Here is a 13414-nt window from a genome sequence, read left to right on the forward strand (position 1 = left end):
CTAGGGGGGGGATTGTATAGGGATTTTAATAGGGATTTTATAACTTTTCTAAAAATAACAGGCTTATTTAATATATATTTTAATTGTTTTTAGATATTTATTGTATAGTTCCGTTTTTATTGCCTGTAAGCCGCCCTGAGTCCTTCGGGAGAAGGGCGGGATATAAATTAAAGTAATAATAATAATAATAATAATAATAGTGGTTAAAGAATCAGGATAAAAACTGGGAGACTGTGAGTTCTAGTTCTGCCTGAAGCATGATGTCAGTTGGGTGAGCTTGGTTCAATCCCTCTTCCTTAGCCTTAGGAAGGAGGCAAAGGCAAAGTACTTTTGAAGTTTTGAAGGAGGCAAACTACTTTTGAAGACCCAGCTGTGAGGCAGCTCAAATGAGAGGTGACCCAGCTGTAAGGCGACCCAGTATCTTAGCTGAGAAGCAGCCCAGTGACCCATCTGAGAGTCAGAGAGAGAGTGCAGCAGCCCAGCTGAGAGATGGAGAGGTGGCCCAGCGATCCAGTCTGGCAGCTGAGCAGAGGCAGTGAGGTGCAAACTTAGGTCACTGAGCAGCGGTAAAATGGAGCTAGGTGGCAGCAGACCAGCGACTGAGAGCAGCACGCCAGACCCTGAGCAGCAGCTGTGCAAAGCTAAGTAGCAGAGGAACAGATGCTCATAGCAATGGCTGAAAGCAGCAGTGGACTAGCAGCGGCTGAGACCAGTGGGGCAGATCAACTGAGCATCGGCGTGCAGAGCTAAGTATGACAGCAGGCTGGAGTGCCCACAGCACTGGCTGAGAGTAGCGTGGCGTAGCAAATGAGCAGCGTGATGGAGCAAATGAGCAGTGGCTAAGCGGAGCAGAGCACCCAGATCAGTACATTGTATCTGAAAACCCCAGCAGTGGCCAGGCAACCGAAGGGCAAGAAGGCAGAGAGGAAAAGGATAAGTACGTAACACTTGTGGACAGAGAGGAAAGGGATAAACTTTCAAGCCAGGGTGTATAGGGTTAAGAGCTAAGCATCTCCTAGAAAAAAGCCTGATATTTCCAACAAAAAGAAATGCATAACACTTCATAAAGGGCCAAGAACTTTTGTAAATCCTTACATTTTTAACATTTCTGAAGTTTTATTAAAAACAAATTCTTATTTCAAATTTTCAAATTTCTCTTTTAATTTTAATTTTTTTTCATTTTTAAATTCTTTTTTCAATTTTTAAAATCTTTTTTTAACTTTTAAATTTCTTTTTAATTTAATTTTAAATTCCATTTTCAATTTTTAAATCTTTGTCAATTTTAAATTTATTTTTCAATTTTTTTATAAAATTCTTTTTTTCAATTTTTAATTTTTTTCAATTTTTCAATTTCTTTTTTCAACTAAACAATTAAAAAGAGTTTACTTATTTTAATTCTTTAGAAATTTTTAAATTCTTAATCTAAGAGAAAAAAATAAAAAAAAATCATAGAAAAAGAGACAGACACTTAAAACGGAAGATAGTGATGAATTTTTCAAGACAGAGAACAAAGGGTCAAGAACTTTTATAAACTATTGTAAATTGACACTTCATAATAGGGAAAATATTAATTTTTAGAAATTTTTAATTTTTAACAAAAAATCATGGAAATAGAGACTGACATTATAGTAACTTTCAAAATATGTCATTATATTTAAGCTTATGCCCACAGAAGTCCCAAACTATATCAAATGTAAATTATATGAGTTACTAGAAGAAAAAGGGTCTAGAAACAACTCTAGCCACTCTGAAACTCAACGAACAAAGCGAGAATCCCCAACCTAAACAAAAAGACTACACCAAAATTAAACACAATAGGGAGTAAACAGCTTCTAAAAAAATGACTCCATATATGAAGAAAAGGAAGAAAACCAATACACCTAAACTGAACATAACGTGTTTTCCCAAAAATAAGACCCAGCTTGAGTTTTTGGGGTGGGCCTAATATAAACCCTAGCCCCAAAATAACCCCTAGTTTTGGGGTGAGGCACATGCTTAAAAATCAAGCTAGGATGGGGATGGGAGGTGGAACTACCTCACATGCCCTGCACCCACTTACCGTTGCAGCCAGGCCTCCCATGAATCGACACCTGCCTCGCTGGCCCACTTCTTCTGCAGCCGCTCGCCACTGCTTGCACGTGTGTCGCCCTGGCCTCCATTTCGCCATCAGAGGCCTTCAGGAAATACCTCTGCAGCTGAGAATAGAAGTCCGAACTGACCTGTGCGGCACCCCCCCAGTCTCAGTTCTCGGCTGCAGAGCCATTTCCTGAAGGCCCCTGACAGTGAAATGGAGGCTGGAGGCAATGCACGCAAGTGGCAGCCAGCCACCGCAGAAGAAGTGGGCTGGCTGGGCGGGGCTGTTGGTGCTGCCGCCATGAGATGAGATTGTGGAAAAGACATCTCCCCAAAATAAGACCTGGTACCTCTTTAGGAGGCAAAAAAATAAATAAGACCAGGTCTTATTTTTGGGGAAACACGGTAATAGAGAACAAACAGCTTCCGTAAAAATGAGTCCATATGAACCTAAAGAGCAAGACCGATGGAAACATGTCATTTTTAGAAGAAAACAACAACCAAGAGCAAACATCTATAAAAGAGCAATCATCAATAGTTTCTAAGAAAGAGGCACAACCTCTACAACAGGAAGAAAAATATCCCAGATTTCCCTAAGGGAAAAAAGGTGAATATTAATGATAGGAGATTCAATTCTTTGGGGAACAGAAACTATAATCTGTTTCACCCCCTAATGGCAGGTTCTGGTCACTGTCGAACTTGGTTCTTCCACTCAACATTTTCCCATGTTTCTTTCTCTTCCATTGGATCAAACAACAAAAAGTAAGGAATACTATAGTTTGGGAAGAAAGCAGCTCCCAGAAGAACAGGCTTTACAGACCACTTGCTTCCCTTATGGCTGCATCAGCCAAGGCAAGAGCAAATGGGAAAGTCAGCTATCTCCTTGCTTTTTCCTTGCCTTACTGCATAGAGAAAAAGCATGGAAATAAATCACAAGGAAACAAGTATTCTTAAAAATGGATGTGGTAATTAAGCATTACAACCAAGGTAAATAACTACTCCAAGAAACTGTAGGGGAAAAAAAGTTCAGTACCAGTTCCACCACCTGCATCAGTTGCTTAAAATAGACTTGCAGATGCTGTACTCATATTCAGCTGCAGATACCGATGTACTATGGTATCTAAATACTGCATCTAAACACTGCTAAACAAGCCCTGCATCCAGCTTTCTAGAACTATTGCATTTCATAGCATTAAATCATTGTCCAGCTAGAATGTCTATTTTTTTTTTCAAATAACCTTGAACGGCATACACCAAGCATTCTTTGTTGTTGTTGTAGACAATGCATTTATTGCATTAGTCCAGTGTTTCAGATTCTAAAAATTCCTGTTCTGTCAATGGCATGCAGCACCCAATCAGCGTCAGAGAAGCAAAGGGCCAAAAGACAAGAATTCAGCTGGCTGAGAAAGAGGAGAGGCTAGGTTTTTCCCAGTATAACATCATGGGACCTATTCGGTTTTACTGCCTTCTAATGAGAAATGATCACAGTGAAGTCAAAACAACTGATCCTTTTTCCTGAGGTGGCAATGCCAAGGATATTTTTTCTCAGAGCAGCCAGTGCTTTGTCACAAAAGATAGTTCCCCCAAAAGATAGTTCCTGGGTGAAAAGATCCTGTGAATGTTTCTTTCACACTTTTGTACTGTGCCCACCAGAGGGCACTCCAGACTTCTCAATGAAACAGTCCATTCCCAAACCTTGACCCCTTCTGTGCCTGGGTGTATTGTCAAACCTGGCCTCTACCCACCCAGTCTGATACAAATGGAAGTTGAGGCAGGGCATGGGAAGGGAATTGGGTGCTCAATTACTGGAAGAAGCTCAAAACTGGCCCCTCTTCCCTCCCTCCATCTTTCTGTCTGTCCTGTCACCTAGCTGCCTCTTCATACCACAGTGTATGCCACCGCATAGGCACTCAGGGCAGCGTCCTTGGAGGGAAACGCCTTGCAGGCAGCAGTGACCAGGAGAGGATTGCCAGTGCAGGCTGCCTTGTCTGTGACGTAAATGGTGCCTGGGGGTGGTTGACAACCCAGCACAGTGTAGTTTGGTTGGCACACGGACAGGAAATGTGGAGTCTGGTTGCCGGTTACCACTTGGCCTGCATTAGCAAAGATGGTGGTAGTGAAGAGGCCGAAGGAATAGACACCTATGAAAGGAAAAGGACAGAAATGAGGAGGGGGGGCAGGGCCTGGGGACTCAGCTGGGTCTAGGTGGGAGGGGCATTCTCCTCTTACCCAGGAAGCGGATCGTGCGGCGCAAAAGGGGATTGAAATAACAGCACTCTCCCGAGATGATAGTTTTCTCCTTATGCCTTGTGGGTTGAAAGAAGAAGGCGGCCAGTTCTCCAATAAGTATCTGGAGTGAGAGAGAGAAAGAAGCAGAAAGAAAATTGTACTTTCTCGTTAATAGCGGTTGTTTAAAGTAAGCTCTGAGAGGACAAGGCTGTCCAAGGCCTTTGCAAAAGGGCTGGAGGATTCCTTCAAGATTCCGTATGTTTCCTCTCGTAAGTGAAGTACTACTAAGACTTAGCATGGGAGGCTAAGTGACATTATTTTCTAGCCTCCAAAGGTCCAGGAGATGCCAGCCCAAGCCGAGGGATAAATGGAGTATGCATTTCCATGATGATAAACATAGACACTTATTTCCCTACATCAGTAGATGAGTTCTGTAACCTAGATTTGGGCAGTGCTGGCAAAACAGATTGAAAAGCATCCTCACAGATCAGAATATAAATACATGGGTTTTTTACATGACTTTTGGCAAAAACATAATTCTACTGTAGATAGGATCTGTGGCAGTTCAGAGCATGATAGGACTACATCAGTGGGAGTTTAGTTCAAAGCAAATAATAATTTTATTTCCACTTTCTCTTTGGTCACTAAGGTATTTTCAATGTTAATGAAATAAAAGCAGCATAGCAATGCCCACTGTGTAGAAAAAGCTGTCAAAGAAAACAGGGCTCATGCAAGGGACAGAGAAAGGAGATGCAATAGAGAAAAGTCCATTCAATGGAATAAGTCATCTAAGGAAGCAAAGCAATGAATTGAGGGCCTCGTTAAAAAAATAGAGAGTGCTCCTGTCAGATCTGCCATCTTCAGCTTAGTGCTGTGCTGGCACTCTGCCATAAATTGTTCGGGGATGGGGATGGGGAGGAAACAGGCAATTAGCATGTAGAGGATAGAGAAAATCCAAAGTGTGTGTGTGAGTGTGTGAACCCATATCTATCATATTGCATACTTCCCTGCCTCTCTTTTTCTCGGCTCCTGATTCCGTTCTCTTCTCTCCCTGGGTTCTGCCATACTCCTAGAGGGGAGGGGGGGACAGAGCGGGGGTTTATTGCCTTAGCTTCCTCTATTGATACAATGTGGGGTTTTGCTTCCCTGCCTCCTTTCCCTATTTCTACAGTGTAACATTTCGCCTTAGCTTCCTTTACTGCTGCAATGTAACACTTCGCGCTCCTGCACTGTATCTCTCTCTGAACTTTCTTCTCCCTAACCTGTCAGCTAGGAAAGGGGGGGGGGGGAGAAAGAAATACAACCTCCGGAGCCCGGCTTATTTCTCCGATCTCAAGAGAAGGTGCAAAGAGCCGCTTGAACATCGTGCTACGACCAGAGCCAGACCGATGTTATCTTGCCTTTCCCACGATGGACTTAACACCTGGGGATTGGCCGGTTTGAACCGTCCAGATGAACTATGGGGTGGGGTTTGCTTGGGATACTTTAACCCATCGATCTGTACAGGAGTCCCTCAGATCCTGTCTAGTATGCCTGCCATCAGCTTCTCCTAATAAAAGTTCCTTTTGGAAGGACTTGCTTCCATGAGTTCTGCTTTCTTGGGATGAGGTGTTGACTGTGTGACAAGTTTGACAGAAGCCAGAGCAGTGGTGGGATTCAAATATGTGAACAACCAGTTCTCTGTGTGGATGCCACTTTTGTTGCCCAGGCCCATTCTGGGCCTGGGCAACAAAAAATTAGCTACCGGTTCTGCCGAACTGGTGCAAACTGGCTGAATCCCACCACTGAACCAGAGGTGTGAGAACCAGCCTGTTTCAATCTTCAAGGCCATGGAGCCTGGAACAGGAATGCAAATTGCACCAAGTGGCACCAAACATCCAAGCGGTTCCCCAAACACCTATACAATACACCAGGGAGAAGGGGAAAGCAACCTAGAACTAAGGAGAAACTTCCTGACAATTAGAATAATTAACCAGTGGAACAACCTGCCTACAGAAGCGGTGAATGCTCCAACAGTGGAAGTTTTTAAGAAGAGACTGGACAGCCATTTGTCTGAAATGGTATAGGGTTTCCTGCCTGAGCAGGGGGTTGGACTAGATGACCTCCAAGGTCCCTTCCAACTTTATTATTATTATTATTATTATTATTATTGTTGTTGTTGTTGTTGTTGTTGTTGTTATTAACTTTGTAATGCTTTGCACTAGCCTGCTTTCACTGCAGCCACTGATCCTTAGTAAAAGAACCTATCAATTCAATCAAATGGAGTCGAGGGTCTTTCTTTCCTAGGTACCTAGCTGGGGCAAGCTTGGCAGCAATAATAACAGCTGAAGTGCAATGGGGTCTCTTTTGTGAAGTTGGGCTCAAACATTCTTATTGGAGTTTCTGGTTATTTTTTTCCACACAGGAAAAGAATGGTGGGGAATAAAAAGCAGTTATGTTGCACATTGTACTGGTGAAGATGTTGGATGGGAGAGACCCATGTTCAGCTATATGCTGAATTATCTCAATTAACACTGTTCCTAATACTTTGTCTTTTATGAGACTAAACGGGGGAGAGAATTATGTCCTTTCTCCTGAGCAATTTGGAGGAAAAGTCAGGTAAAAATATAACAATGAAAACATTACAGAAACAAATCTGGGCGGGTACATAGGTCATTCTGAAAATACCTATATGAGAGGCAACGCCTATGAAAGCATCTGAGCAGACAAAATATGTAAATGTATTATACTGTATGATTGTAATGGGCGTGTCTTGTGAGCCCTCAAATTCATCTTCACTCCATTTCCCAACACAGCTTCAAATATCTCTGGAGGGCCTCATACTTCTTCCCTCTAGTAACCAGTTTCTTTGTGCTCTTAATCCCAAGAAAATTAATACTATCACAAAGGAGGCTGTGTTTATCTGTCATCATTGCCAAAGTATCCCAAGATCGATTTACCGGCCCTTCCTCTTAAGGAGTTCTCTCTCCTCCCAAATCCCTCGTGGATCACTTACCGTGACAGTGGGGACAGCAGTAACAAGAGAGTAGACCAGGACTGGAGGTGCTTGGCTACTGTCCTCTGGCCCAGGATAGGGTTTGGCCAAAGTGTTGTCATAGCAGAAGAATCCTTGAAAGTGCACCGGAAAAGTATCTGAATACTCAAAGTGGTAAGCCAGCACCACTGTGCCAGCCATGATCCCCAGCTGGAAAAAGAACAGGATGGCACATCAGGCACCACTAGCAGAATGGGAGGCAAGGAGATCATTCAGATCCCTGGAATAAAAGGGGATTGCCACCTGCCCGTTACTGCATGCAAACTTCTATGCCTCTTTCTTTTCTTACTCAGATGCAGGCTGAGGAATAAGAGAGGAACCCAGCTTCCTGGGCCAAAATAAGGCTGTTGTATTCCTCCCCTATGTCCCTCCACTCCTGGTTGCCACTTTTCCCAGACATTTCCCTTTTTGCAATTCATAGCTCATAAATGATGCAAGGCCAACTCTCAGGCAACTGAGCCCAGAGGAAGTGAGTTGAATGTAGGCTTCAATTTGACAGGGGAGAGGTTTCAGATGTATGTCTGTTTTCTTCTGTCCATCCACTTTATAGGAAGCATCTGAATGCTCTTCATGGGATGGAAATAAATCTATTTTGCATCTATAAATAATTGCCACCTGTCCCATTTCCTCATTTTTAAAAATATATCATGAAAATTTCTAAAAATCCATATAAGTAGATGCATTTTCCAAATGGCTAACCTTCAATGGATATTTGAGGACCTTTCTAGGTTTGCTAAAAACTTACACAGAAAATTCAGGAAAATTTCCCTGGTTTTCATGGGATGGTATTCAGATTTGTACCCTAGAATAGTAGACTAACTAAATTCTTGAATATCCTTACATATTACAGAGCTGAAGTGTTCTAGGACTAGGCCACTAAAGGAAAGGAGGGACACACTAGTAAAACTATGAGATATGGACTGCAAACAGCCAGATGATTAGATGGTGTGAAGCAGTTAGTTTCCAGTATACTGCCCTCTCACAATGACACAGATTTTTCTAATCCTAATCTGTTAGTGCTGGCCTTCCTGCCCACAATGACCTCCATATGTGGAATATGGAGTACTGAAGCCTAGCCATCTACCAAGAAGGGCAAGGCTGGCCCATATAACGAGATCCATACAAGCAATGTTGTGAACTACCCAAGCAGCTTCTTTTGTAATATAGCAGATGCATTGGGCAATTTTGCTTCGAGTTCTGCTGAGCAGCTTCCAGGAAACCTAGCAAAATGACTTTTAGTTCCAAGTCTTGAAAGGACAATCCCAGCCAAATGCTAATTCTGTATCCAATTACTATTATTATAACCCTAAACTGAACTGGAGAGAGAGAGAGAGAGTGAGAGTGAGAGTGAGAGTGAGAGTGAGTGTGTGTGTGTGTGAGAGAGAGAGAGAGAGAGAGAGAGGGAGAAATTATTGGTCAAATTCCTTGGTTTTCTTACCTCCACAAACACAAAACAAGGTATAATAGTTAAGCTTCTCTTAAGCTCCTGCTTTCCACCAGCCATAGCAATTAGGCCTGGATACTTCTGCAAGGAAAAAGATCTATAAGGGGGGGGGCTCCAAAACCCCTCTGTATGTACAACCCCCAGAAGAGGTTGTATTCTATTTTAGGCAAGCATAACTTTTCCCTACAGGACTTTTTTTCTGATATATCCAAACATTCATAACATCATATTTTAAGGCAGGTGTGTTCAAACTGGATTGTGTTCGGAACCCTCTAAAACGATAAGTGAATATGTGTGCTCTCTCAAGAATTACTTGCCTAGGATTAAGCTGAGGCAGGAAATAAATACCATGGCTTATTTTTAATGATTACATTTTAATCTAAATATCAAAGGAGTTTGTGGTTACAGTATTGCTTTGTCCGCTTTGGCCTTTGACATGAAAATTAGTAGCAAAGACCACAGAACATTTTTGACAGAGCTGACATTGTGCCTCCAAACGCCCGTTCAGCTTTTAAAAAAACTGTGACTCCAAATTGATTGTGACATTCTTCTCCTTCCCTCAAAGGTCCTAACCCACAGTTTGAGAATAGTTGCTTTAAGGTCAAACAATAACTTTGATATTCTATATGAAAACTATCTGACCAAGGCCTCTCCTCTTTTGGAGTCCAGATGCTCAGATTTAGTAAAGTCACCTTACCTTGTCAAGTAGCTTGTGTAAAGTATAAAGTTGTTCTAACAACTCAAGGAGGATATGGCATCTATAAGAGAATAAAATAATAATGTCCCTTAGTTTTTTTTAAAAAAATATATATGGTGACATACAATATAGGTAGTTTTTTCGACATGACCACAATTGAGCCCCAAATTTCTGTTGCTAAGTGAAACATTTGTTAAGTCAATTTTGCCCCATTTTACAATCTTTCCTGCCATATTTGTTAAGTGAATCGTTGCAGTTGTTAAGTTAGTAACACGGTTGTTAACTGAAACTGGCTTCCCTGTTGACTTTGCTTGTCAGAAAATCACAAAAGGTGATCACATGACTCCAGGACACCTGCAACTGTCATAAATATAAGTCAATTGTCAAGGATCTGAATTTCAATCACATGACCACAGGGATGCTGCAATGGTTGTAAATGAAACATGGTCATAAGCCACTTTTTTCAGTGGTATTGTAACTTCAAACTGTCATTAAACTATTGTAAGTTAAGAACTACTCTAAAATTAGGAAAAATGAACATTTTAAAATATTTTTTTGAAAAAGCAGAACATATTTTTTTCAAAGTACCTTCCTGCCTTCAAATGTCCACTCCCACTAAAATTATATTGTAGAAACCTTGTGCACATATTACTGTGAGCATGGATTTCTTCCGAGTAAATATGCATTTTAAGATCTGATGTACAAAACCGAACCATAAAGAACAATTGGTTCCAGGATCCAGCCAGCCAGCCTCTGATTCTAAGGAGTCAGGGAAGGAGACAAATTAAAGTAGGCATTTTAAAATTCTCTCTCTGAGGGTGCTAAATTTTACTTTTGCTATGAGAAGAGTGTGTGGAGGTGTACCCCAAAGTAAGACAATTTTTGTGAGTTAATGGAATCAAAGCAGGATTCAGCTCAAGAATTTGATAAGTATCTTATAGTTCAAAGCAGAGAATGGACATTTTCCAATCTGTAGAAAGAGCTGAGAAAACTTTTACCATGGCTGAGAATTTGAATTTCCAAGGGAATCTAAAAGGAACTTTTAGAAGACAAACTTTTGCTACAGGACTTTTTAATATGTTTAAGCTGCAAAAGGGAGTCCAAAGTTTGAGAAAAATACAGTCATAGCAGACACACTGATTGACAAAATCCATCATAAATAGAAGGCTGAGTGTTTCCCATTGGTGGTCACTGCTGTGGCTTCCCACTTTTCACACCCCAATTTAGTGGGACAGGAATAAATCCACCAAACTCAGTGGTGTTGCATATTCACTTCAGATTGTAGTCTTGTTAAAAAACACAAGCATCTCAGGGAATCCAGAAGCTCCAACTGCTTTTCCCACCAGCAAGAGTATATTTTAATGCAAGTTTCATCATAGTAAGGTGTTATATAATCACTAACCCAATCATGTTAAGAGTATTAATTAAAAATAAATACTGGAATATTTGCTCATATTCAAGTAGCAGAAATAAAAATGGAATTTTACAGTGAATTTGTAAAGTTATGCTTTTTTGTACAAATGTGAGTGCAAATTGCTTTATCTTCACATATAACAAGAAAAAAGATGTATCTTTACTTATTTCTGGGCCTCAGATCTGATAAACAAAATAGTCACATTCCTCAGCTGTTTCTCCTAATCTCTGCTCCTTTCTTACTTCTCTCTGGCCAAAGAATTGGAAAATTTGAATGCCCTACTTAGAAGGAAGTATGCAAACTCAACTTCAAACAACATTAGTACATGTTAATACCGCATCTTGTATTGCTTTATGCAATTTATTCTGAGCAGAGAATCATGATTCTTGTGTAAATAGTGCACAATTTGGATGAGGATCTGTAGCAGGGAATAATGATCACTGTACATAAATGAGAGTGCAAAAACATATTCCTCTATTAGAAATTCAGCTCATCCCAACTCTCAGTCCCCATAACTGCACAAGGATTCAAAACTCTCTTCCCACAGCATGGGGGGGGGGGGGCTGACTGCTTCCTCCCCCTTGTTTCTTGCCTGACTGCCGCTTCCTCCGGCAGATTGGAGCCCTGCAAGACAAAGCCATGCTGCTCACGGAGCTAGCCCAACTTCTCTAGCACTGTAACCAGCGCTGTAAGAATCCAGGTGCAAGATCTATGGGCTGCCTGCCCCCTTTGGAAAGCGACCCCCATCCATGGCAACTCATCAACCCCCTGAAGCAAAGTGGCACCCTCTGCCTCCATGGTTTGGCCACCGGCATCAGTGACCATTTTGCTGCAAATAGTAATTAGGACAGCAGGAGTGTGTACATGTGCAGGCATGTGTGTGTGGAGAAATCATACATCCAGCATTCTAAGAGTGTAGCTTAGCAACACAGTCCTTTAAAATAGACATGTATGCGCATAAACACACACACACACACACATACACATACATACACACACCACAGAACTGCAATTGTCAAAACTGCAATAATGCTACTGTGAATAGGCAATGGAGAAATAGCAGTGGAGAACCCATTTGATTCAGAATGGAAGACAGATGTTCCAAGGTACCAGTTCTCCCCTCCAGGAAAATCCCCCCACAGTCTAGCCATTGCATCTCTCACCTTCTGTCCGTAGGAGTGGCTTTTTAGGCAGCAGCCATGGCTTCCTCGGCCCACCTCAGTTCTTGTCTCCTCCTCCTCCTCCTCCTCTTTGGTAAGCAATTTTAACAGTCTGTCAGACAGAGCAAGGAATCCACGCTGATCACGCCAATATCGTAATTAGACCCTGGGTTGCTGGATGAAACGTTGTTTTAGCATTAGCAGCTGGAATGGGGAAGAGAGAGAGGGGAGTGCAACACATACATATGAATGCACACATGCGGGCACACACACACACACACAAAGGGAGGAGATAGCAGGAAGGAAAACGTTTCAAGAAGGGACATTCACTGAAATGCTGGCTGTGTCTCTTCTGGGTCAGAAGGGCGAGAGTCCCACAATCACGAAGGCTCGGCTAAAATCCATAAATCAAAGCTTCACTTCCACTTCTAAACAGCTTCTTTGAATTGAGTTTCCCTGTAAAATACGCATATAACTGGCCTCATATTTCTACCAATGATTAGTACTACAGGAAAAATGAGGCACTGACAATCCAAATTTGTTGCCAAATATGCTTCAACAATTGTTGAGATCACACATTTCTAACTCACAGTCAGAGTATACAGAAAAACATGAATTACTAGTTACAGAAAATGTAATTCAGAGATAACACTAACATCTTGAAATAATTGCAAAAAGAAAGAAATTTGCCTTGCATTTTTCTACCTGTCAATTTTATCAGGAAAGATCTTTTATAAAATTGTTTGAAAAATCCTTGTGCAATTTCAAAAATCTGTGAACTAGAAGCAATAGTACATGAGGGCAGGTATCACATAGTTGGCATTACAGAAACCTAGTGGGATGAAACCCATGACTGGAATGGAGTGATGGATATAAGGAATTGAAGGGGAACTCATCAAATTTGCAGATGACACCAAACTGTCAGGAATAGCCAACACCCCAGTTGACAAACTCAGGATCCAAAAATATCTTGACAAACACAAACAATGGCCCTATCCAACAAAATGAGCTTCAATGTGGAGAAAAGCAAAGTCCTACACTTAGGCAGGAAAAACCAAGGCACGAATACAGATTGGGCATGACCCAACTTAAAAACAGTAACTGTGAGAGGGACCTTGAAGTCCTAGTAGACGATCATTTGACTATGAGCCAGCAGTGTGCAGCAGCAACCAAAAAAGCTAATAGAATCCTGGGTTGTATAAACAGAGGCATAGAATCAAGATCATGCGAAGTACTAGTACCGCTTTATAAAGCCCTAATAAGACCACACCTGGAGTACTGCAGCCAGTTTTGGTCACCATATCACAAAAAAGATGTTGAGAGTCTGGAAAAAATTCAGAGAAGAGCAACTAAGATGATCAAA

General features: G+C 41.5%; 1 protein-coding gene across 1 annotated transcript in view; it reads right to left on the reverse strand.

Moving 5' to 3' along the window:
• PLPPR2 (phospholipid phosphatase related 2) overlaps window positions 1–8840 on the reverse strand; it is an 18189-nt gene extending 9349 nt beyond the window's left edge. Inside the window, exons 1-4 of the mRNA XM_029283607.1 lie at window positions 8775–8840; window positions 7298–7486; window positions 4303–4423; window positions 3958–4214 (exon numbers count right to left, since the gene is read on the reverse strand). Coding sequence (XP_029139440.1) covers window positions 3958–4214; window positions 4303–4423; window positions 7298–7486; window positions 8775–8840 — 633 coding nt within the window. The remainder of the gene's footprint in view (window positions 1–3957; window positions 4215–4302; window positions 4424–7297; window positions 7487–8774) is intronic.
• Window positions 8841–13414: the final 4574 nt, after the last annotated feature.

Source organism: Protobothrops mucrosquamatus, unplaced genomic scaffold (genome assembly GCF_001527695.2).
Source record: "Protobothrops mucrosquamatus isolate PMUCROS unplaced genomic scaffold, P.Mucros_1.0 scaffold150, whole genome shotgun sequence".
Lineage (NCBI taxonomy): Eukaryota > Metazoa > Chordata > Lepidosauria > Squamata > Viperidae > Protobothrops > Protobothrops mucrosquamatus.